Source organism: Biomphalaria glabrata, chromosome 2 (assembly GCF_947242115.1).
Source record: "Biomphalaria glabrata chromosome 2, xgBioGlab47.1, whole genome shotgun sequence".
NCBI classification, from domain to species: Eukaryota; Metazoa; Mollusca; class Gastropoda; family Planorbidae; genus Biomphalaria; species Biomphalaria glabrata.
Genome location: NC_074712.1, coordinates 41,035,875 through 41,062,772, shown reverse-complemented (window position 1 = coordinate 41,062,772; position 26,898 = coordinate 41,035,875). Strand labels below are relative to the sequence as shown.

The following is a 26,898-nucleotide window of genomic DNA, read 5'->3' as shown; positions in this document are numbered from 1 at the left end:
TTTCAGTAAAGAAATCACACAATTTGTATAGGAATTTTATTTATTAATAATGTTAATAATATATACTAATTATTTATATTTAAACCTATTTTAAGATTATTTCGCCCCCCCCAGTATGTTTGCCGATTTGGTGGGATGGGGAGGTGGCGATGACATCAATCCCTCTCCCCCCCCAAACTTTCGCGTAGGGGAGCGGTCCAATTTATTTGTTGAAATCACAGCTTGTTAACAAAATCAATTAAATATTTATATAATCAAAACGTGTTATTGATATTTTAACCGATCTTTATATTATGTCGTTCCCCTGTTAGCTGATTGGGTGGGGTGGAGGGGGCGAATACATCTACTGCCCTTCCCACCTAAACCCTTTGAGTGGAGGGGGGGGCGGTCCTACTTTTATTTTGCAATCATAGTTTGTGAACAAAATTAGTTGAATAACAATATATTTTTTATATTTCGTCGTTACAATTCTGGTATCTTAGCCGATTCGCTGAGGTGAGGGCGATTACTTCTACTGCCCTCCCCACTCTAGCCCTCTGAGTGGGGGGTGCGGTCCTATTTTTATGGAGAAATCATAGTTTGTGAACAAAGTTAGTTGAATATCTATATAATATACGGTACATATTGATGTTTTAACCCATTTGTAGATTATGTCGCACACAGACTATGATCTTAAATTTTATCATTAGTAAATATTAAATGAAAAAGGGTTGTACCAGGTGGGAGGGGCGATACATGCAAATGCCTTCCGCTCATCGGACAAACCAATACTTTTTTCATTTTGTATTTTAGTTAAGAAATTACAAAATTTAAAAAAGCTGCTAAGTCACTAATAGGCCTATAATTTATATATGCTATAAATTAAATTCTTATATCGAGTCGCCCACCCTTTATTCTTTAATGCCAAATGCAATCATTAGCAGAAATAATAAAAGAAGCAAGGCTTAATCGTTTTCACTCTACCGCCCCCTTCCCTTTCCAGACGAAAATACGACGCTTTAAAACAGAATAGTCAATTATGGCGACAGAGTTTATGTAATTGCACACGAATTTATTTTAGTTATTTTAAGAAAGACTTTGTTTTTTGAAAATTTAGAATTCATACAAAATTTTTCGTTATAAGAGTAACAATTAAGATGAGTTCTGAACCCAAATATTTTATTCCTAGTCACCTTTTTCCAACCTTTACTCATACTGATATTTTTCTAGATATTTTTCTATTGTATAAAAAATTTTGAGACTATAACTCGCAATATTTTCTTGAATCCTAAAAAAAAAAAAAAGTATGTATCTAATTAGTCCACTTAATTTCTCCTCCCACTTCCGAAATTTTTTGTTTAGAGCTTTGAATTATAGTTCTGTAACAAAACAAAGTTACAAAAATGCCTTTTGAACAAAATGTATCACTTACAAATGAGCTTTTTTAAAAAAAATTATTATTTTTCAAATATTTTTTTTCGGTGGCGATCCTCAAAATCTTAATCGGTTGTATTTGCAATGTAGAAAAGGCCAGTAAATCCATATTAGAATATTTTTTTTAAGTAAAACATTTTCTAAAGGTCCTTTTTGAATAGGATGAATAATGAGCTGTAGATGTCAGGAGAATGCGTTTTTGCAGTGAAGAATGCATGAAAACGCTTTAGGCGTCGGGGCTTCAACATGGCTTTTTTTTTTTTTAATTCTAATATACATACTTCAAAGTTCTGGATCCACTAGTGATAAAAGTACACATTAGCATGGACAACTGATATAAGTACACAGTATCATGTCTTATCCTGGACACCTCATACAAGTATTCAGTATCATGGGGTGTATCATGGACACCTGATACATGTACACAGTATCATTATCATGGACACCTGATATACATACATAGTATCATTTCTTATCATGGACACCTCATACAAGTACTTAGTATCATGGTGTATCATTACTTATCATGGACACCTGATACAAGTATACACTATCATGTCTTATCGTGATATATTAGTATCGTTTTCAACCCCGATGATTAAAATGACCACTTGATTGTCTAGTACAAAGTAGGCCCTACACAAAATTAGGAAGGTCCAATGACCAATGAGTGAATGGTTGTGTATAAGGGACCAAAATGACAAAAAGCATTGCATGAGAACTGTCTGGTGGAAGAATGTCTAATAATCCACTTCTGCCTTTGGAGGAACTTAATACGGCTGTTTTTTTCTTTTCAATTTAATAGTATAGTGTCTTGTTCATTCGATGTCACTGATATGATAATAAAACAAACCAAATAGATTCAATGTATTCCACGTGTGCCATGAAACGCTATCAATGACATGTACCCGGAAATCCGTAGATGAATAGTTGATCATAATGAGTCCATGTTTCTAATTAAACCACAAACAGCTAGAACTTCCTTAATGTAGGCCAGTGAAGTGGATACAGTCACCATAGGATGCTCAACTTCTCGTGAGGCTCGTCATTTAAGCTAGGGAGTTCAGTCTGTGCCCAGACATACTAATGAAGTTTCATGTCGGGCGTGCTTTGATTGGGTCACGTTATTGAAAGCTTATTCTGTGATGCGTTTATCGACGGATTATTTCCGGCTCACTGGCTACCACACCTACTCTTTAAGCATTCGCAAAGAACTGTATTTATAGTTGACAGCGGTTCTCAAAAGTGGTTTTATTTGGCAACATGCTTTTTGTCCGAAAGTTTTTTGTATGACTCTTCTCTCTCTCTCTCTCTCTCTCTCTCTCTCTCTCTCTCTCTCTCTCTCTCTCTCTCTAATTATAAGACATGTTAACCTTTTTCAAATGTCTGCACCTTTTCAACAAGGGAACTCGTTTGCAAATCTGCATGCAATGCTTTTTACTGCGTAGCCGTATTTCACACATACAGAGAAAGATTTATATTATTTTTTTCTTATTGATTAGTCATATTTTTATAAAGAAAGTGATTTAAGAAAACATTTTTAAAAAGTGTAACCATGTAACCAGAATGCCCAGTGTTATTGCATTGTGGAAATTGTCTGCCTGGAACTGTGGTGTTCAATGGAATTAAGTTTCATTTGTCCGAGAACCGCTGTACTACGGCAGCAGCATCTCCGAGTACCCTGATGACTGCCGCCTAGTCTGACTATTTGTTTGATCGAGTCGCATCTCCGAGTACCCTGATGACTGCCGCCTAGTCTGACTATTTGTTTGATCGAGTCGCATCTCCGAGTACCCTGATGACTGCCGCCTAGTCTGACTATTTGTTTGATCGAGTCGCATCTCCGAGTACCCTGATGACTGCCGCCTAGTCTGACTATTTGTTTGATCGAGTCGCATCTCCGAGTACCCTGATGACTGCCGCCTAGTCTGACTATTTGTTTGATCGAGTCGCATCTCCGAGTACCCTGATGACTGCCGCCTAGTCTGACTATTTGTTTGATCGAGTCGCATCTCCGAGTACCCTGATGACTGCCGCCTAGTCTGACTATTAGTTGGATCGAGTCGCATCTCCGAGTACCCTGATGACTGCCGCCTAGTCTGACTATTAGTTGGATCGAGTCGCATCTCCGAGTACCCTGATGACTGCCGCATAGTCTGACTATTTGGTTGATCGATTCGCATCTCCGAGTACCCTGATAACTGCCGCCTAGTCTGACTATTTGGTTGATCGATTCGCGTGAAGTTATTATTGACATCCTACTGTACCCAATGAGGGGGGAAATTTGTGCAGATAATTAATCCCACCTTCAGAAACCTGTTTTTATACCGGTACTGTTTTCAGGGAGACTTAACGAGACAACACTAATTAAAGTGCATGCTATAGTAAAAGAGGCCCTGGATTCCAATGCCTTTGGTTGCACTGTTGTCAGTGTCTAATTTAGTAATTATTGTTGTTCGATATATACTAATTCTCCTTTCTTGACGTCTGAATTTCATTTGATGCTGCATATCGACATTTTATCATTGTGTTTAAATGTTAACATCTCTGCTGTAAACTTCACTTGTTGGCTAGTGTGAGTGTAGCTATGGTAGGAAGGTATATTTCGGTTGCTATTGATATGTTTTCTAATGAAAAGATTCATTTCCTCTATTAAGGACAATATCTTTAATTTATAGGTGAATATTCATAGGCAGCTCCCCCCCCCCGCCCCATTTTTGTTTCTATTCACCTGTATTCCTCCAGACACCTCTCACTGGGTGTTGGCAAATACGAGCCACTAGTTTTGTCAAAGGGATGGAAGGTTAGCACATGTATAAAATTGAAAGCCAGGTGGTAGGAGCTACCACTAGACCGTGGCTGTGTGTGTGTCGTGTGTGTGGGAACTCAAGGCTGATGTGTGCGTGTATGATCTGGGACTGCACTGCACCGTGTCGTCTGCTTAAAATAGGAAAAAAAAAGCGCATTGCTCTTTCTTTCTTATCAGTGGGAGTGTTGTTTTTTTTTTTGTTGTTGTTGTTTTTAATTTTATTTTTAATTAATATCCAGTTTAAAATTTACTCTAGATCTACATGTGTTACTGAATTTCTAAAGGATTCATTTCTCTCATAGTCTCGTGGAGGTACGGTCGAGGAGGAACATATTTATATATTAAAAAATACTAGAGAGTCTAGCTGCTAGGCATATTATAATGATATAGACTATAGATCTATTGATCAACAGCCTAAATAATCATTTTCTTACATATATCTAGTGTATATATATAAGATGGTAGATCTAATCTAGGTCTAGGTCGGATCATACTCTAACTATTACTACTCTTAGCTCTGTATATTACTATTATAGTATAGATCTAGATCTAGTCTACCTTTTCAAATAGCAGCATGTCCTAGACGAGACCAAATCCTCTAGATTTATAAATCTATAGGCCCTACAATTCTATTTATTTGTTAAAACTAGTCCAAGGCCAAGGTTGTTTTTTTCTTTTGTTAGCTTGACTTCTGTCTTGTGAAACATCTAATGTCTAGATGGAGTTTGAAGCTTTGGTCCCGAAACAAATGATTTAAAATAAACACGAGCTTATAACATAGAAATTATAATAGCAACACTTGGTTAGTACAATATTTGGTAATCCTGTAGTATTAGATTTAGATCACACCTTTCAATAACCATTGTGCACTAGTCACTTGACACTAGTGGTGCTATCATTATTATGTTATATGTTACATGTGATATTGTTGTATTTGTTCATGACTTCTTTATTGTGCTAGGCCCTTGTATTTTGTCGACCAAAACCATCTAGCTTAACTTTTCACTTTATCTTGTCCCAGATTCAGTAACACAATCTAGTATAACTAGATCTACTGGAGAGGCTTAGATCCATGTAGCTAAGAATATTGATGGGAGAGACAGGAGAGGGGGGGGGATCAATTAGTTGGACTAGGTCAACTGTCAGCCTCTGGGCTCTTTTCTTTGATCATTGTATTGACCGGGTTTTGTGGGAAAGTTTGTTTTTAATATATCTCTAACGAGTACCAAAAAGAGTTGAGTAATAATTTGAGGTGAACGCGACTATATCTTGGACTTAGATGCCAAGTAGGCTACTCATGACGTTTGGACCCTGCCTCCATCAGATCGATATAGTATAGGCTATATCTAGATCTACGTCACATAATTCTCTTTCGGCCGATTTAGATGCGGACATTTTAAATGCGAATAGAATCTATTATTGTCAAATGACGTCTCTGCTACTTTATTCGCTTTAAAAAAAAGGGGAAGAAATCAAGTTCTGATTATGATATATTTTATCAATTTGCCAGTGGTTCTCAAATGTTTTTAATGCATATAGTAATAATATTAAGGTAAAAAAAATTGACGTTTCTGTAACAAAGTATGGCTTTGGGAGATTGACCCAGGCTACTTATATCTATTGTAGATTTAGGCTAGGGATGAAGTTGAACTATATTGCCCATGCCTAGTATTTCGATTCTCTGTGTCTTAGTCACGTGTACCCCTGTTGCCTTTACCATATATCTACATTTTATTATAAAATGACATATACAATGAAGCGGATAATCTCAGGGCATACATTGCAAGCATTCATCTAATCCTCAGGCTATCGATTTTCGATGCAGGTACATAAGACATAAGATTGTTTAGGAAAGTGCACGGATGTATAGCAGATTTATTTTTGATACTAATTTGACCAAATCAGTAGATAGTCTTGACCTAGTTATGTAAGTCCTGATCTAGATATGTAGCTAATTTACCTGCCAGCTAGACCCAACCCAAAAAAAACAAAAAGAACAGCATTTTTTTTTTCTCACACTTTATAAAAAAAAGATATTTAATCAGTTTACTTGATGTTACAGACTCTCAATTTAAGGAATGTCAGTACAGCTGATTAAATCTCAGAATTCGCCCTAAAGACTATTTCTAATAATTGCAAGTCATATTAAATTGAAGTGTGTCTCTTGGGATTATTGCAAATAAAATGGAGTGACTTAAAAAGTAAAGGTAAGTGTATGACTTGATCTAGAGTAGGGCTTCTTAACTCAGGGGTCCTAAAACAAAATGAAGCCAGGTGAAGATTTTATTAAATTGAGCTATTTTTTTTAATGTTTGTAAAGAAATTATTTATTATTAAAAATATACTATATGCTGGCCATAGTATATAATAAAAAAAAGTAATAGATCTGCATTGTTTTTTATTATAAGCTGTGTGATTGAAAAGTAGTAAAGTTTCAAAGTTTTACAAACAAGAAGATAGTTGTAGAGTCTAGTCCTTAATGATAAAAACTGAATACTTTAGGCCTGTCTTGCTGATTAGGCATACATATTTCTCTCATACATAGACACAGAGAAATAATTATTACTATAGACACATCTTTCATAACCAACACATATATACAAGAAATTATATCTTTTTATGCTTTAGAAAAACAAATTAGTTGGTGTTAATCTTTTGACAGAAATTGCTTATAATTTAATATTAATATATAATATTAATAATTTTGATACATAATATGATTTTAAATCCCAGATTACTATAGGAGTTATAATAATACTTTGGCAGATGGTAAAAATGATTAACTTTAAGGTATCTTCATTTTAGTTTAATGTTTGTTGGCTTATAGAGACTACTGAATAAAAAAAAAATTGAAATTGAATTGAAATTTTAGTTATTATTATATTATTATTAATATAGTGATCCTCACCACTTCACACTTCAGCTATGCAGACTCGCTATTTTCATTAAGAAATAAATGGGTGCAATAATTTGTGCAAATCAGATTGGTAGAAAAAAAAACGTGAATTTTCACAAGAAAAAAAGTTCCAAAATATATACAAATATATACATTACTAATATTCATTCTAACATTAGACACTACACGCTTGCTCAGAATTGTTAACAACACACAGATGGTTGCTTGTGTTGTACTTTAGCATCCCATTGGCTCTGTATAGTGAAGAGAGTCTATTTTTACTGTATTTTGTCTACTGTACATATGAAAACGAAAAAAGGGAGGGGGGTTGATATAAAGACTCAATATCAAGAATACGGAAAAAAAAATTATATATTGTTTCTACTTTTTAAATTTTGGTTATCCTAGGTGGATCTGGAGCGCATCTCCTGCTATAAACATTCTTAGGTCATGATTTTTATTTCCTAATTAAAAGATGATTTGATCCAAGTTAAATTCAAGTATTTTAAATCGGATCAACCTTTAGCTCAACTATAAATGAAGAATTATGATCTAGGATTATTTAAAACTGAAATATATTTAGCATTCATTCTAACCATTTAACATTAGCTGATATTTAGATAATCTGAAGCTACAAATTTAAATGTTGACAGTTTAGGGAGACATTTTTAAAAGTTTAATTTAGGTAATAAAATATTTGTTCCTTTTAGCCTGATCTTTTGGTATCATAACAAGCCAACAAAAGCCTAACAAGTTGTAACTCAAGAACTCAGAGAATGGCATCGAAAATAAAAGGCTTGCAGATGTGGTGCAAGAAGATGACTGAGGGCTATCCCAATGTTGACATTGCCAACTTCACCACATCATGGAGAAATGGCTTGGCATTCTGTGCTATCATTCACCGCTTCAGACCAGATCTCATGTTAGTACCAAGCTGTGTATTTTTTGTTATTGTTTTCCTTTTGTTATTAACTCATTAACTGCAAATTTTATGGAAAATTCTATGTCTAACTCTAGCTTGCTCATAACTCATGGCACTAGCTAGCTTCTGGTATTTAAAGGGTTAATATAACTTGTTGTGTATATTTTTAACAACTTCCTTACCAGCCAATGTAGTAACTACTCAAATTACTTTCTCACTGGAGTTTTTATTCGCCAGAAATTGTAAAATTACATTCATATATGCATTGTGTAAATTAATTGCTTGCTAGACCAGATCATTTTGAAATTCGCTCTTTTTTGGTTGCGTGCACCAGTACGTTTCAAATTTACTTGCTCTGGCCAACTGTACCAGTAAGTTTCTAATCTTCTTGCTCTGGCCAACTGTACCAGTAAGTTTCTAATCTACTTGCTCTGGCCAACTGTACCAGTAAGTTTCTAATCTACTTGCTCGATGCAACTATGCCAGTAAAAAGATGATTTGAGATCTGTAAATAGAACATGTCATCAGTTTTAAAATTATTTTTTTTAGCTTGTCCTCTATTTCAATGGCTTTTTGTAAAATTTTTAAAAGATCCTTTAGCTCCAAGTTAGGTAATATTCAAATGTTTGTGCTGCATGTAGACTGACTCACTGCATTGACTTTTCCTAACCTATAGTAACTTGCTAGTTGAAATTGGAGAACATTTCTGAAAGCATCATAATACAACAGTCCAGTTGTGTTACAATGTTAACATTAATGTTCCAGAAATGATGAAAAAGAGTCTGAATATAAAATATTTTGATGAGCAATTAAAAAAACAAAACAACAAGAGTGCAAAAGCAGATCAGTGAAACTATTCAACTTTGAATGTGAAAGTAGGTCACATATAACTTGGCGTTTTAAAACTGTTGTTTAAGCCCAATACTTTGTTGAAAAAGTGTCACAGAACTCTGGCCCACTATCCATGGTGGTACTATCTATGTCAAGGTGGAGGCTATACTTAAATAAAACCAATTACCTTTAATGAGCACACTGATGTTTAATGTCAAACACAGACCTTCAATGAAAACATTGAACAATTTGTTTCCATTCTAATTGTTAACAACAATGAAATTTTGTACCACAATATTACATTCCAAGTGTTCAAACAGATAAACTGCTAGTTTATTCTTCATATAGCTTCACACAGTGATTTAAGAGGTTATAAGATTAAGAGATTGATCAATGTTACAAAGTAAACCACTTGCTTTGTGCATGCTTTAATTTTCAAACACACTTTGTTAATAATGGTTTTATGTCTTTCAATTAACATGCTCTTATCATCCACAGAGATTTTGATTCGTTGTCACCAGATGATGTATTTGACAATTGTAAATTGGTAGGTTTATTAGATGAAATCTGCCATCTGTTAATTAGTTGTTTATATTCAGCTAGTCTGCTGTCACATTTCAGCAGTATTAAGTATGAGAACTATTTTTAAGTAAGTGCACAAAATAAAATAGCACCAGAAGCCATACTTATAAGCATAGACCTTTGCACCACCTTAGCCTGTCAAATTGAAAAATATCAGCTTTGTTGGTAGTATGAATAAAAGATATAAGATATAAATTTTTTGAGAAGGTCTGCATTATTAGTGAGACTATAATCTTTGTTTGTTTGTGATGTAATATTATTCTTCCCAGAATAAGTTTGAACCCTTTAGGTACAATTTATCTGTTGAAAAGATGTTTTAGAGAATGTTGTGATGGATCAATAGACATGAAATCATGATGTTAGTAGTTGGCCTTGCTTGTTTATACTTTCTTATGAAGTTAGTAACTAAAATTTATATAGGACATTTTTGCTCTTTTTTTGTTTCTGATTGAATTTGATATTAGCATGACTTCCACAAAAAACTATTATTAACTGTGACATCTAATTAATACACATTACATTGTTTAATTAAACAAAACAACAAACAGAAATGGGCATGCTCTAGTGGCTAAGCACTTTGTTGCCAATAAGTTTGAGTTCTAGTAGCTGCACCAAGATTTGTTCTTGGGACTATATAAATAACTAAAAACTGGGGTTCGTTAGGTTAAATATAAGCCAAAGAAAGAGGGGATTACACATTTTCAATGGGGAACTTTACATTACAATATTTTCTCTTATATAGGGATTTTTTTTTTCTAAGTTGTTTTAAAATTATGCAATGTTTTAATTTAATGCTAAATTACTTTGGTCAAAATTTTTTTTTTAGGCCTTTGAACTAGCCGAAAAAGAATTGCAAATCCCAGCATTCCTTGAAGCATCAGACATGGCCAGGTTGAAAGTGCCTGACAAACTAAGTATTATTACTTATGTTTCACAATACTACAATTACCTGCATGCTCTTCCACAATGTAAGTTGTTCCATATAATTTTGCTAGTAAATAAACTTTTATTCTTTAGTAGTGGTCTACAGAGAATTTTAAAATATTATTCAATAGATTTTGTATAGCCCAACTTTCATGCTTTTAGCATGCTAAGAACAGTATGGTCCAAACTCTTTTGTAGACCAGTGCCATTCAACAAACACAACTCTGCTCAAGTCAAGATTTGAACTGAAGCTCCATTGATAGGTAGCCAAGCATCACTCAGCCACACATCCCACATTGCAATAATGGTTTTATTTTTTTATTATTATTTTTCTCTTTAAATTCTTTTTTTTTTTCATAGTGGGTGGACCTGGTGTAAAAGCCAAAGTTTCCAGTAAGAACATTTCAGGCACCAAAAGACCCCCAGAAGTGGATGTGTCTCTAGCACCCACAACCAAGAAAGCATCTACAGATCTTGCTAAAGAAAACTCTACCCCTGTGAGAATTTTTTGTGTGCTTTAACCAAAGTCAGAAATACATAAGTATAACAACCTATTTTATTTTTTGAAAACTGTACTTATTATGTTAGTATTTTATTTTTAAAAAGTTCATTTGTAATTCCTCAGATGGCAGAGAAAAATCCAAAGGAGCCCCTTGTCAACAAGTGTGCTATTTGCCAAAAGCAGGTTTATTTGTTAGAACGACACATGGAAGGTGGCAAACTTTATCACCGCTCTTGTTTTCGCCACAGTGAACTTTCACCCACAAACAAGGTCTACAGTAGGTCACCATTCTTGTCGCCTTCCCTGAATTCAGGGAGCCCAGTGAGTCCTTTCCATGAAATAAATGATTCTAAAGGAGATGGACTACACAATGACAAAACTGTCAAAAAAACAGAAGGAGTAGCAGTGAAGCATTCTCTTTCTGAACCAGACAGAGAGGATTCTAAAAAATCCAAGTATCAGTCCAGTGAATCCTCCAGTGCCAAAATCGCTATTAAAGAGAGACTTGAAGATCTGAAATCAAAGTATACTGAGAAAGAAAAAATACATGACCACTATTTGCCTTTGTCTAGCAAAGAAGCAAACAAACTAGAAAAAAGAAAAGCAGAAATCCTTTCCTCTGAAAAATCAGCAGAGACTGCCATTAAAGGCAGTAAAAGAAGTGTGCCTCTCATATTTCAAAAGCAGGAAGAACTAAAAGCTTCTGCTAGTTTAGAACAAAGTGTTTCACTGTCTAGTACCAGTTCATTTCCAAAAACACCCATTTCCAATAATGGATCCAAAGCAGGAGATACAAACAAGTTCTTGAAAGACAAGACTAAATTTGAAGATGGAAATGATTTAAAACTTGACCAAAAAATCACTGCAGCAAGCGTGTCCACAACAAGTCAAGAAGCCACCAAAAAATTGACTAATCCAAAAGCTAAACCTAGAAGTCTTGCTTCTACATTTATTAATGAGATGCCTCCAGCTAAACTTTTATCTGACACTTCTGAAATGTCAGTGTCTAAAGAGAAAACACCAAAACCTGCTCCGCGCAGGCTTTTCACTGAGTCTAGTGATATAAAGCCAACACCTGAAAGACCCAAGGCCCTTGCCATATCACAAGATCCTGTCAACTCTAAAACTAAAAATGAAACTCCTGAGTCTCCTCCTCCTCTTCCATCAACACTACCTCCATCTGTCTCCAAGCACCCTAGTCTTCAGTCACCTGTGTCACCTACAACATTTCCACCAGCTCATGCTATAGAAGCCCACTCAAAGATTTCTTCTTCTGCAAAGACAGTTAACACTGAATCTAAAGAATCAGAAAGAGAGTCTAATAGAGTTTCAGAAAAGAGGTGGTCAACACCTGCAGCTCTAGCCTCTCCTGCTGTCCTGGTGATACCTATGGAGAAGAAAGAAGAAGAGAATGTCAAGACTGGGCTGCTGTCTTCCTTGGCAAAGGTTAGGAATAGAACTATGTCCACTCCAGGACCAAATTCTGTAAATTTAACCTTGCCTTCTCAGTCGCACACAGTTTCCAACCAGTCCAATAGTAAGTTTTCCAGCGTGGGATCTTCAAAACCAGACTATGTACTTTCTGATTTATCAATTCCAAACAAATCAAAGTTAGGTACTCAGTCAAAAGAAAAAACAAAGAGTACCTTAAAGCCATCAGGCCAAAATGAGTTAACTATTTTTAAAGTACCTGATGAAACACCAAAAAAAGATTCCAGCACTGCGGCTATTAAATCCAAAAACATACCTGAATCAGTCAGTGCCTTAAGTTCATTAAAGCATATAGATCTCCGAACACCATCACAGACTCAGTCCCCTACTAAATCTACTACCAAAGAAAAATCAGAAACTCCTTCACTGATGGGTATCTTGAAAAATGGGATCAAGAAGTCCACTAAAATGGAAATCAAAGATGTTGCCTCTAAGAAAGACAGCTCTGTATCACCAGCTCTAAAAGATGTTAAGCAGTTAAGTTCTGTATCCATTGATGTGAGTCTCACTGAAAGAAAGCCAGTGGATCAAATTGATCGTAAAAAATCAAACACTCATTTGATAAGCACTGATAGTAAATCAAATACAGAAAACCAGAAGAATGTACCCAAATCAAACAAATTCTTGCCTGAGGAGAAAGTTATTAATACTCCTTCATCTGTAGATATTTCTGTAAAACTTCAGAGGAGTAACAGTGATACCATGGACAGTGATGTCTTGAATACCATTAAAGATAACAGTTTGAAGCCTGTCAGTCTAAGCATTGCAGAAGATGTGCCACAGTGGAAGAAAAACATGGAAGAAAGAAAGAAAAAACGAGAAGAGCTTGCTAAGATTGAACTGTCAACAGTTAGAACCAAGTCTACATCATCTACTAGTGATTCCAAGATGAGACCTAAGTCTGCTGACATCTTAGATCTTATGAAAAGAAATGAACTTTTCAAAGTTCCTCCAACTGATCTCAGCCGTTCTCCTCTACACAAGTCAGTTGAAAATTTAGACAAAAATAAAGAAAATGATTTTGGTCAAGTGTTGGAGGCAAAGGCAAAGCTGTCTAAGCCAAAGTCAATGCTTTCTGAGCCAGTAATACCAGGAAGTAAATTGGATTGGCAGTTGGAAGCTGAGAAGAAAATGGCTGCCATTGCGACCTTAGAAACCAAGCAAGGCTTTGACTCTCACATCTCTAAAGTGTCTTCAATTGTTACATTCAGAGTGAAGGATAGTGAAGAAAGTGTGAAAGTCACTGGAGGCTTCTCAAAGACAGACATAAAAAAAACTGATTTTGTCTTGGGTAAAAACAAATTAAAATCAATAGAAAGTGTTGGTAACATTCAAACTGGTAAAACTGAAGTGGCATTCCCCGTTAACAGCAGGAAACCTGAAGATCTTACCCAACGAGAAGATTTCAGAGAAAAGCTTAGGCACTTAAAGCATGTAGATGCAGATAAATCAGAAACTGACATAGACATGGCAAATGTTAAAGAAACAAAGAAAGATACAGCCACAAAACTGATAAGTGAAATCACATTACCTACGAATAATAACAACAACAATTTAACAAATAAAACAAAACTTACTGATCAAGCTCACATTGTTCGTTTGAATGAAAAGCCTCAACCACTTACTGTTAGCAATCTTAGTGAAATACAAAGTAATACACTAAAGGATGATGATAGACAAAATCCAGCCAGTGGTGAAGTGCAACTGGATATAAGTATTAACAATAAATTGATCATCAACCATGAAAGGAAACCAAAATCAAAAAGTAATGAATCCGATTCTGCAACTCCTAAACTGGAATCACATCTTCATGGCAAAACCTCTCCAAAAGTCAAAAGAAAAATTACTGTCTTAGGCCGCAACAAACAGGTAAGAGATTAACAACTTTTTTTTAATGGATGCACATCTTCTCTAATTGGAAAGGTGACTTTGTCTTAATGAAACTTGATCTGAAGGTCTAATCTTAACTAGCTCAATAAAATGTAACCTATCACATTTTTAGATATAAATCACAGTCACTGCATGACTTTCAATTTACTGCACCATCACTGCACCAGATTTAATAAATAATGAGTAACCAGTGAAAAGCCTAATTTGTGCATATTCATTTTACTTTACAGACAGATTTATCAGTGATGTCCACTAGTCAGATAGCCTTGGTGTTTGTAAACTGGATGAAACAAATTACTATTTGATTACTTTATAAATCTAAGCATTTTTTTTTGGCTTGCCTTTTTGTTGTCAAATTTTCTCTGTCCATATTTCTAGATGCAAATCAAATATTGGGATGGATTGTATTTTAAAGTAAGATCTGAGCTAAGTTCTTAACTCTGAAACGATTGTATAATGTAAACAATGCTACTGTAAGCAAATGTTTTCAAAAATTTTAAGAATGTTTTGGAGAGAATTGATGATTTTATATGGTACAAATTCTTTTACTTATAAAATATATGTTTGACACTTAATTTTGACTGTACCTATTAATATGATTTGTTTCTTCATTTAATTTTGTTAACATATTTGTATTGTTTAAATTGTTCAATTTAAAATGCCAAGTAATTAATCTACAGAGCATTTAAATGGTGCTTATTTTTTTTACTATGATAAAGTTTTTTTTTACGCTATTCAGAAATATTATGAGTTATATATATATATATCTTTTATAAATTTTATACAAGTTTTGTTTTTAACTAGCATTATACATTTTACTTTAAATGGAAATTGTAATGTTTGACATTGTCTTAATTTTACTTTGAAACCAACTGTTGAAACAAACAAAAAAACAGTGCCAAGAAGCCTGATTTTAAAATTAAATGGTCCTGTTCACAGGGCACTTTAGACAGCCCCCCAGCGTCTCCTGTTCTGAAAAAGATTGAAGTGCCCTCAAAGTTTGATTTTAATGAAAGTTTAAAGTCCAGCTTGACAGAATCAACATCACAAATGTCTATAGAGGATACAAGGACACCACCACCAAGACCACCTCCTATTATTGGAAAGGTAAACCATGTCATTTTTACTAACATGCAGAATTTTCCTTAAGTGCTTGGTTGCCAGTTCAGAGAAGTTGAGTTTTCATCTTGCTTTGGGTTGAGATTTGAGTTTATTCTGTAATTTAGATGTAAAGTCCCTTTAGTTTTAAAGGATACACTGTACCTAACACTGCAGTGGAAAGTAAAGATGTGTGTTAGATATGTGGTTGCAAGATTTAACTTTGTAATTATTTATTGGCCACATAAATAGGCAAACTTGAAAAAGCATGCCATATAGATTTTTATGAAGGTTAATTTGCTACTGGGTATCTGCTTGAGCTGTGTAGATGGTTTATAAGTGGATACAAAGGATGCAAAGCTTTTTATCTTGTTTTTTTTTTGTTTTTTGAGACCAATCATGAAGCAGTTGATGTTAAGCTAAACATTTCTATATCCAACAGTTATGATCCACAGTTGAGACCAAGTAACCTTTTTAAGCTGTCTCAACTCAGGGACAGCATCAGATTTGTAAATATTTGTCCTGCTCTTAAAGTGGATTGACTCATCTAATACATCAGTCAAGTTTATTTTTAAAATGCATCTTATAAATTACAGACCTTATTTCCAAAAAAAATATTATTGTATATTTGGTTCATGCATTGAAATATTTTTTAATGGACACTTTGTTATGTTGAAGAAATAAAAAGCTATTGGTTGTTCTAAAGTGTTCAAGGTTTGATAAAAACCTTGTCAATTTACTGATGCCTTATTTTGTTTCATTAATAGAACTTCCCTATCAAAAGTAAGTAGCTATGCATCTTTATTTAACAGAAAAGTCCTGGACATATCTCAGTTATAGAGTTACAGCAACAGTTGATGGATATTGACAGTAGATTAACAGATCTTGAGATTAGGGGAAGGGATTTAGAGGATTCTATTCGAAAAGGTGGGTGAACGTTTTTTCTTTTAATCTTTCTTTTCAACCACTCTAAAAATGTTAATCTTTTGTTCAAGTGTTTTTCATGAACAAATATTATAAGGTGCAGTGCTGTACTGTTTTCATGATAGAAATAAAAGAAGGGTATTAATAATGACAGCTTAGAGTTAAGATACAGTTGTCCTTTTGAGTATCATTTCTTTAAAACAATGTAGAGTTGCTTTATTGCCCTTATACCAAACAAACAAGTAATAATTACTAATTATATCCCTATTTATGTACATGGTTAGTTGATTTTAAAAACTATAATTTGTTCAGTATTGTTAACTAGTTTTTCTTGTCTTCAGTTGAACAAGTTTCTCTTGTTCTTGTATTTTGTTTGCTCATCCCTGTCTTGTTGTATTGCCATGACTAACCTTCTTTGAGTAAACCCTTCTAACATTTCAGATGTACCTGCCTTCAGAAAGCATAGCCTAAACTTTAAAGGGTATACACACACATCTATTTTTTTGTTTATTTGTATCTCTTTTCTACATTTTCTACTTTACCTTGTCTGTAGTACATTGTCAATTTTTTTTTTTTTTCATTTTCTCTGGCAATAGTTTTTAAAGTGCTGATCAAGCTGAAGCATGAAAGCATTAGGCCATTGACTATGTTGTTAAATATGTCTAAAGTATCAGCTCTAACCAACTAACTTAACCCGCTGATGTTTCAAGTTGGAGAGCATTTGCCTCTGGCCCTATGAGGTTGTCCATGTTAAAGGAGGGCCCCATTAACTTGACAAGGCTTTTAAATGCTAAATGTTATCTCTCAGCCAATGCAGGAAGAAATTGTGGTTTAAACACTATTACAGAAAATAAATTTTGATGTGGATTTTTGTTTAGATAATGTACTACTTCAAATAATACACTAGCTGTATCATTGTCCTAACTGAATTGTACTAACAGATGAAATGATCAGATAATAAAGCAATTCATAAATCTTAGTACAGCATGCTATCACACTATGTTTAGTATATCTCAGAACTTTGTTTTGTTACTTACATGCTCCACAGAAAATTCCTGTCATTTTTTGTTTGGTTTTCAAAATTAGTCTCTTTTGATGGTTACCTTTGTGAACTTAGCTGTCCAATGTTTTTGTTAATCTAAGAGTCAATCCTAATGATTATTTCAACACTAGTTTAGCTTGAAACAAGACTTGATCTGCTTGCTTTTAATTTTCTAGACACTAATTTAAAGTTAAGCTAAACAAAAGGAAAAAAAAAAAGGAGTCATTTGGTTTTTAAACTATTGTTTAAAAATAATGTCTTAATTAAATTTCATTATTATTTCTTATTATTGAAGATGTTTTCATAAAGATCATGTTTAATATAGATCTAAAATGTTTGAAGATTTTGTTTTTCTCCTGCTTAGAGCCTAAATAGTAATGCACTGAATTTCTCAGATTGTCACTGCATTCACAAAATGCAAACCCCAAGTTATTGTTGACTATGATGGTCCCAAAAAGTTATGTTCAAATTTGTTGTGGTGATGGTTAGCTTTAATATTGCATTAGACATTAAACTGAAAATACTTTCATGTTACTTGAGAAGAAGCAAATAAGTTGACAATTAAGAAACGTCATACAGGAGATACATATAATTTACATTAGTAATTACTTGAGTTTTACAATTGAAGGATACAGACCTGAATCAGGTTCATACTTTCAAGATGTCTTTATTTCTTTCATCTATGGACATTAAGGAGCTCTTTTTTGTCTTAAAGATTTAGATATTTTTTTTTTACTTACATTGTGCTGGACACTTATTTACCTACCAAATATTTGTATTGGTTGAAATATTCATCATTTTTAATTTGTACAATATTTTAAAGGTCTATAACATTTTTTTATCATTATTAGCACGTCATCATATTTGTATGCAGCGGTCAATCATCAGTAGATACTTTGAACTAATATTAACATAAACATTTCTATTTTGTTTATGATCATGTTGCATGCTCATTGTTGTCATCACCACATAGTAACAACTTTATTTAGAATAGGAACATCATCAGACAGACATGGCACTTTCCATTTTTAGCTTTCGTCAAAAGAAAGAGGCTTTTTACATCCTAATCAAAAGGCTGTAATTACAAAATCTTTTTAAAGAGGTTTAAGCTTTAGCTAGTGCTATTTAATTGAGTAAAAACCCGCATTGATGCTTCATTTTGTTTAACATCAGCTTTCAAAAATGGCAATTCTTTTGTCATTGTACAACTTTGTTGCTTATAAAATAGTGTAGGACCTAACATTTAAGAAGTGGTAAAATAACATGTTTGATGTAAGTTTAATATAAATCTTTTTATGGAACAAAATCTTCTTGGTTGGTAAGTATTGTTAAAAAAAAATATTGAGAACTTTTAGCATGTTTTATTTTTCTCAATTTGTCTATCAGCATGCGCTAAAATCATACATTTAATAGTTTAAAGACATACACATATTAAGTTTGTTTTTAATAAATTAGTCACAAGCTCATACTAAGTTTGTATCTAACATTTCTGGCTTGAGAATCATTGTAGAGGACTAAGTCTGTGCACATTAATCACCTAAATATTGTGTCTGTCTTGAATCTTTCAGTCAGTACCAGTGATGACAATGATGATGATGAGTTGATGATAGAGTGGTTCAGCCTGATCACTGAGAAGAATGATCTAGTCAGGAAGGAAGCAGATTTAGTCTATATGTAAGTAACATTCTCAGGGCAGTTCCCGGTCACTTCATCCTCTGGTCATTTCATCCCCAATTACTATGTATGTGGTCGCAGACAGCGTGGCAGAGGAGATAACTATGCTTCAGCTTTATTCCCTCCAAGTACATGAAATAAATATCTGGACGTAATCAGTGGTGTTGCGCGAACGAATAACGTAGTGGAGGGTTGGCATCATGCCCTCCAATCTCTATTTTCATGCCACCATCCACCGATGTGGACATTTCTAGATGGTCTATGAAAGAATAGTCAGTTGCACAAGGCATCAGTTTTACAGGCTAGCGCCGGCACTGAAGAATGACCAAGGAAGAAATATGCAACACTGGCTAAGAGAATAACAAACATTGTTCAGCAATATGAATCGATGGATCGTCTTCTGTACTTACAATCGATAGCTTATCTATCTTACTGATGTAGATGAACACAAAAACAGTTTTTTTACATTACCTCTTTATTTTTACATGCTAAATTTTTATAGTTTTTAATGGCATTTAATTTTAATTTTATTCTAATCTAAAGTGTTACAATTTTGTCATTTAAATAAAAAAGGAATACATTAAATATTGCTCATTTAATGCTTTTTAAATTTACAATTTGTTAGATAAAATGATCAGGTGATGAAAATATCAGGGGATGAAGTGAATGGTCACCCTCAGGGCAGAGGCTTTCAACATCTGTTTTGTTTTTGTAGCCATCTTTTAAACCTATTTATATTGCATGATATAGCCAAAAAGTACTTATATATGCCATCAGCCAGCATTATGGGTATTGCATGATATGGCTAAAAGATTTATCAGAAACTATTTTAACTACTTATTGTTATGACATGATTAGGAATTGGGCGTGAAAAGCTATTAGTTTCATTAAAAGGGTAAAGTTTTGACTTAGCGACAGTGATGGGACTATTAAAAACAAGACTAAGATTTGAAGTGTAATGAAAGTAAACTCAGAATACTCTTGGCAGCTTTATAGAGAGGTCAGCTTCAGTTTCTGGAGTAGATATTTAACTTAGTGACATTCGATGGTTCCCTTCATTATATATTAAACTTCTTGTTCAAGATTCTTCATCAGCGTCGAGTACATTTATATTATTGGCCTTCAGCCTGTGTTATTTGAGTGTTACCTCCGTTTAGACACAGTGTGTATGTGCCTTACAATATTGATATTGTATGTCATGCTGGTATGTGTAGACTTAAAAAAATAAAAGGAAAAAGTGGCATAAAGAGAAATCAGTAACAATGTAGTTACCAATAGTCTAAAACTTTTATCTTTAGTGTTATTATTTTTTTAATGTGACTTTTTTCTCCCCACTAGCTCCAGAGAACAGGAATTAGAGAATGAGCAAGAAAAGATAGAATATCAGCTCCGTTACCTCCTGAATATTGATGGTACCTAAGCTTGCTTTATCAAAATATTTGTTTATATGTATCATTATGTTAGTTAAATATCTGAGCAAAAATCTTCATTCAGAATTATTTTATGTTCTATTTGTTATTCCTTGAAATATAGAAGTCAGTACATGTAAATTTTCATTGTTACCAAAACAATGCAATTGGGTTGTCTTTATTATTTTTCCTATCTTAATGGCCTATTATGTCATGGCCTTAATATCAACCAGTGGTGGCCAAAAAGAGGCCATATATATTTCCAATATGCATCATTAGCTGTATCAAAATTTGTCAAGTTTGTTGTATGCACTTGGGTAGAAATTTTGAGGGATCAGATAGTATCCCATCACAAGCTTGATATGGCATGCAGGCAGTTGTTTGGGACTTACTTAAGCTATGATGGTGAAGTTTTTAAATTTCTTAGAAATTACCTAAAACATTGATTTAAACCATAAACCTTTGTCATGCTGTGAACTCTTTAGAGCAACTGGAAATGCTATGAGTTAACACTTTAAATCTTGTTTCATCTACTTTATTCTCATTTCTTTTTTAAATAGCAATTGTGTAGTGCATTTTTCTCAGAGTGCTGTGGTCCAATCTTTTTTGTGGACCAGTAGTGGGGAGGGGATATTTGGGAGTTTCCATGCATCCTTATGCGGTCAGTAAACACAACTCTGCTCAAGTCGGGCTTTGAACTAGAGCCTCTTAGTTAGGTAACCAAGCCCTAGCCAAACGGTTCAGCCCCGTTATCAGAAACTGATATTTAGTGTAGATTCTTGGTTCACAGATATTTAGTCTTGATTCTTTGGTCCTTTGTAAAGATATGGAATTGAAAAAGTAAATCTTATAACACAAAAAAGAAAAGAAGTAAATAATGGCCAACATGAAACCTAATGTGCAATAAACTATATTTCTTAAGTCACTATTACATCTTACTTGAAAAACTATAAAAATAAATGAAATATTTAGCAAATTTTAACATTTCTGTGGAATGCTTGAACTGAATTTGTACTTTCATGTTCCATAGAGCACTTGAAGTCACCCGAGGAAAAGAAAGAGGAAGAGTATTTGATCCAACGTAAAGTTGAGCTTGTAGAGCAGAGAAATGTTATTGTGGACAGCATTGATGAAGACAGACTGAGGTACAGTCAGACATTCAGATTCAAAACATTCAGAGCATTCATAAATGTGTTAGAGACAAACACATTGTTTAGGTGTTTTGTTGTTGGCTTTTTTCTTGATCTACATTCTTATCACTGGGATAGGCTCAATATTTTTATTGATATTTGCATATATTATCATATTGTTATGATCTTCTCTACCAGGCCTTCTGTAAACACTGCTCAACACACAACATTATCAAGAACTTGTGTTGATAACACAACACATCAACAACTAAAAATTCTACACTGCACATAACCATACTAAACTCTACTGTCTCTTCCTGGACTCATACGTTTCACTTGAGGACTGCACCAGGACCAACTTCATGGCCGACTCACAGTCTCAGTTTCCTCGCTGTCCTGTCTTGAACTGTCTCTTTCTTACACACTGTCTCTCGTCCGTGAAGGATTTCGATCACATGACTATAACACGGGTCATATTTGTGTGTACTAGAGTACTGTCCTTTGTCCATCGCCAGCTATTGACCTGAGTGATTTGCCTGAGTTCACGTGTGTCAGCTGAACCTACAGTTAACCCTATCGCTCCGCCAATAGGGTTATAACAATATATTAAGTACAAAATATTCTCTGAATATAGTAAACAAAAACTTACAAAAATTAATGTAAAAAAATCTTTAACAGTTTACATAAAACAAAGAATCACTTATATGTGAAAAAAATCTTTTAAAAGCAAGACCCTTAACTTCCAGAATTTGTTTGTAAAAAAAAAAAAAAGTATTGTAAAACTAGTGTGTTCTGTCAGTGACAAATTAAATCTAAAAAGTACCAATAGAAGAAAATACTATGCTGTATATAATAATCAATTTGTAAAAATGTTGAAATAAAAGTATTACTTTCATGACATGAAAATGGTTTTTGAGTTTTGAATGTTGTGAATTCACAGGTATGAGGAAGAAGATAGACAAATCAAAACAGTTCTTGAAGGAAAAGGTACTATAGTTTGTTTTATGCTTGCATCATTATCAGATACTTTGATTAGTTTGATAAGACTTATTTAGTCTAGATTCTTGGGTCAGAGGTATTTAGTCTAGATTCTTTGGTCCTCTGTAAAGAAATTGGATCTTTTTTTTTAAATTTTGACATTGTTACTAAATATATGTCTGTTTGTTATTTTGTTTCCAATTATCTAATCTAAAAATTAGATCTTAAAATTAAGAACAGAACTAATTAATGTTCAACATGAAACCTATTGTGAAGTAATCTTCAATTATGTTTATTGCTTTTGCCTTACACATGTGCTAGAAAGTTAAGTGACAGATGTGATTAGTAAAAAAAATATGAGATAAAATTTCTTGTTTTGTTATTGTTATGTGCTTAGGTGTTATGTTATTCACTTGTAGGTCATTATGTGTGCATTAATGTCTAAACACATAACAGTACCATTTTTAAGGGCTCTGAAAATCATTTTTACCAGGGTGTCCACTTTTCTACCACACAAAGTGTTAGACTTTTTATTGTCAAAGCCATTTATTTTATGTTGTATTTCATTAGGTTTATTGAAAGATAATTGATTGTATGTTGTATTCCCTTAGGTTTATTGAAAGATCAAACTGGCATGACAAGAGCTATGAAAGGGAAAAAAGTTGCAAGATCCATATTTTACACTTGATTGCTTATACTCTTTTAGTTCAGATTAGCAACAACCAATGACTTGATTGACCTGATGCATACTCAGAGTTTTGTGTCCTTTTGTTGCTTATTTACTAATTATAAATATAAATAAATAGAATACATTTTATTTATAATTTTTTTCAACACCAATGTGTATGATACAATTGAAATTGTAGAAAAGCTTTAAATAAGGTATTCAGTTGTGCAATACATAGTTTGACAAGAATCAAGTACTTTTAAAACCTAAAAAAATTGGGAAAATCTTTTTTTTTCCCCATACCCTTGTTGCTTAAGCATTTAGGTGTGCTTATTATTTATTTATACCCTACTTTCTTTTGTTTAGGTCTAATCTAGTTTAAAAAAAAAAAATTGTCATTCAAAAAACTAACCTCTTTTCATTATAAGAATTTTTAGAGACTTTTTGCTAAACTTTACAAACTTTATAACATTCATGCATTAAGTTTTTAAATATCTGCATAATAAAATCTTTTGAGAGATATACGTTTTGCTTGTTGAATACCTTACAAACCAGAAATAGTTTTTGTTATTTCTAAAAATAGGCCTCTATTAATGAAGTCATTCCAATATGTTCCTCACTGACCTTTTATTTCTTCTAATTTTAAATGTTTTTTTAAACTACTTTACAGCATTTGAGGTCATTGATTTTCTCAATGTTGAGTGTAGACCAAATGAATACATTCCTTATTTACTCTAAAGAATAAGTCTAGATTTAGGACAATAAACTTTATTGTGAACTTTGTCCTCTACTTTGTTGTCATACAGTTGTTAAAGTGTGTTCCAAGTTTCTTAGTTCATCTTTTTTTTTTTTTAACCATGTTGTTTTTTTTTAACTTTTAAAGAGCTAAAGACCAACATTTTCAGTTTTAGTTTATTGTTCATTCCTTTATATTTTTTTTTTTAGTTCATTTTTCATACCTTTATTTTTTTTTCTTTTGTGATTAAATGTCTCATTGGGTTAATTAATGGAGTTTCAAAGTGTGCTAAAACTATACTGAGGTCTCTATTTAGTTCTATATCAAACTGAACTATGATCTTCATGTGTTTCAAAACTAAAGATGACAAGATTGTTCTTTTGGTTTAATGTAAAGTGATCCAAAAATAAACTGAATGGTTGGAAACATTTCGTTAGACTGAACTGTGATGTACAGTTTGGTTCTAGTCTAAAAGGATCTTAAGGTTTCAATTCTAAGTTGAGCTAAAACATCTATTGGCTCTTCATTATGAACTATTGCCTACAGAATTCATGTATCTGAAAATCATTTGCATTCGAGAAATGAATGTTTAAGTTTATAATGTTCTTATAAAACAGTTATGGTTGTACTTAGCTTTTAGTATAGTCTGCTAATATTGCCAGGTGTGTCTGCAGACACCTTGATGTATATATTAGTCTAGTTTCAATGTAAATTCATAATAATTTGTGTAGATTTTATACTATTAACTTATGTTTTTAAAAAGATCTCTTGGCCATAAAACTATGGTAACTAAATGATTACTTGTAATATATTCAACATGATGTCTGGTTACTGCATCATACATAGTGATTGCACTAACTGTATTCATACCTTCAGAAATCTGCCCGATCTTATGACATCATTAACCGCTCTAAAGACATCAGTTTTGAACTGGATTGCTATCTACCATGCATTGTCAAAGAGTTCACATTGAGCATTTCATGCATAGTTTGATGTAACAAAAGATTGGGAAAGAAGTTTGTTTTTAAAGCAAATTAAACCTGTAAAATAAATACTGTGGCTACATAATTCTTGGCTTCATAATTTGTGGTGCTATAAACTCAATTTTACTAAACACTTTAGTGTATATAGTGATTTTTTTTTTACCAGGTGAAATTGTTTATTGTCATAATTGTAAATGTTAGTACAAAAAAAATTCACTTTGTCAAACATTTTATAGCATTTGTAATATAAACAACATTGTTTATGTTTTTTGATTCTATATTGTTGTATTTTTTTCCACTTCAACATGCTTTAAACAGTTAACTGGGCTTTCACTTTCATAATAGTTAGCAGATGTATTATAAATGCTAATAGAGTTACCTAACTTGATCATCAGAGGAAGAGCTAAGCTTTCTGTTTCTCTACTTGTAAATAGTAGCATAAATTGTAGTCCCACTAATTTTGATAAAATATCATAGTTTTTGTTACTGTTATTGAATTAATGTGATATAAGAATGCAAACTAAAGATATGTTTGTATTGGAGCAGGTGCTGAGTGTGTTTGTGGTATTTGTCTGTGATGTAGCAGTATTAAATTCTTATCTAATTCTAATTTGTATTTATGAAATAATTTTTTTTTATTTATTGTAATAAATGTAATTTTGTTTTGTGCAATTCATTTGGTATTTCTTTGCTATCTAGGCTAGCTAGATATGCAACTTCCTCTGTGACAATGTGGCATGAATTTACATTGTTTGACTGCCATTGTTAGCATAAAACTGACTGTCTCTTGAATCACATAGTGCTGAAGTGCCATAAACATAGCTTCCATTTGTATTGTTATAAATGGTGCTGGTTTGTTTCTGTAAAGGAGTCACAGTTAGTTCTGTAGCAATCTGCTTGTGGTATTTGAAATTATGCTATGCTGAGTTAGACTAGACTGTTACAGTAATCTTATTTTGAATTCCATTGCTAAGCTTTGAATTCCATTGCTAAGCTAATTTGGTTTTGTTTCTCAAACTTTTGTATGGAGATATCTACAGTTGTCTACTATCTGATCTAATAAAACACAACTAGCATCAATAAACTCAAGAAAAAAAACAACAACTAATTCTTTATAATAGGAATAAAAACAAAATTAAACACTAATAATGAAGTGTTCTTTTTTTCTATTTATTTACAATAAACACATGTCAATTTTGAAATAATTTAATTTGTGTTCCAGTTGTTTTGAATTTAAGCGCAATATATTTAGTATTAACACAGACTTAGCTACATAACAGAAGGCTATGTCTCAATTTAAATTTTTAGAATCATCAACTTTTTCCTTAGATAATTTTACATTTTAAGCTATGGCAATGAAATTATTGTTCACTTAGTCTCATTTAGATGTTTTTTGTTTGTTTTTTTTTACTTTAGGAAGCCAGATATCATCATTGATTTTTCTATGCATTTTTTCTTTTTTGTCTTACCAACAAACTGCCATTTGCTCTTGCCACTTAAGGAATTTTTTTCAATGTAACAATTCTTCATTCAATACAAATTTCATTTAAAAAGTCATGTAAAATATTAATATTCATTCAAAGTGCCTTTGTTGAATTAAAAAAATAAATAAAAAAAGATTTTACATAAAAATTATTTATTATAATTTAAAAAAAAAAAGAATCAACTAAGCATTTTTGTTTCTTGTGCCTTGAACACATATAAAAGTGAATCAGTAATGGCTTAAATTGCTACTAAAAAGTGATGTATCATAAGTCTGTATCTATATGATGATTACTCGTTATTTTAAGAATTTACAATTAATGTTCTGGTTGTTGTAAATAAAATATATTTACACACATTCATGATGCCTTCAGTTCCTTATTTATGTGTTGATTTGAAATTTGATACAAATCAGTGTTTTTGACATACATAAAACAGTGAAAACATCTAAGCAACAGTTATGGGTTTCAATTCTGAAACTTTGTATTAGATGTTCCATATTACAGACAATAAAC

The 26,898-nt window shown here is 32.8% G+C and overlaps 2 protein-coding genes across 7 annotated transcripts in view; one reads left to right on the top strand and one right to left on the bottom strand.

Moving 5' to 3' along the window:
• LOC106054470 (MICAL-like protein 1) overlaps positions 1 to 26,743 on the top strand; it is a 51,983-nt gene extending 25,240 nt beyond the window's left edge. For 3 of the 6 annotated variants that reach the window (XM_013210350.2, XM_056020566.1, XM_056020565.1), the window contains 13 exons: positions 6,285 to 6,429; positions 7,829 to 8,040; positions 9,370 to 9,418; positions 10,280 to 10,421; positions 10,738 to 10,874; positions 11,003 to 14,239; positions 15,200 to 15,367; positions 16,171 to 16,285; positions 18,893 to 18,998; positions 20,337 to 20,410; positions 21,438 to 21,552; positions 22,478 to 22,524; positions 23,127 to 26,743. In XM_013210350.2, coding sequence (XP_013065804.2) covers positions 7,895 to 8,040; positions 9,370 to 9,418; positions 10,280 to 10,421; positions 10,738 to 10,874; positions 11,003 to 14,239; positions 15,200 to 15,367; positions 16,171 to 16,285; positions 18,893 to 18,998; positions 20,337 to 20,410; positions 21,438 to 21,552; positions 22,478 to 22,524; positions 23,127 to 23,203 — 4,413 coding nt within the window. In that variant the 5' untranslated portion in view covers positions 6,285 to 6,429; positions 7,829 to 7,894 and the 3' untranslated portion in view covers positions 23,204 to 26,743. Of the gene's footprint in view, positions 1 to 4,221; positions 4,535 to 6,284; positions 6,430 to 7,828; positions 8,041 to 9,369; positions 9,419 to 10,279; positions 10,422 to 10,737; positions 10,875 to 11,002; positions 14,240 to 14,490; positions 15,152 to 15,199; positions 15,368 to 16,170; positions 16,286 to 16,723; positions 16,764 to 18,892; positions 18,999 to 20,336; positions 20,411 to 21,437; positions 21,553 to 22,477; positions 22,525 to 23,126 lie in introns of those variants that run through there. The other 3 variants (XM_056020567.1, XR_008776607.1, XM_056020568.1) reach the window with 3 other exon arrangements.
• On the bottom strand, positions 3,069 to 3,596 carry LOC129924702 (uncharacterized). The gene has a single exon (XM_056021195.1). It carries the CDS (start codon positions 3,594 to 3,596, stop codon positions 3,069 to 3,071), a length of 528 nt encoding a protein of 175 aa, XP_055877170.1.
• Positions 26,744 to 26,898: the final 155 nt, after the last annotated feature.

Coding starts and splice junctions, on each gene's coding strand:
- LOC129924702 (XM_056021195.1), bottom strand. CDS start 3,596: ATGCGAATCGATCAACCAAATAGTCAGACTATGCGGCAGTCATCAGGG.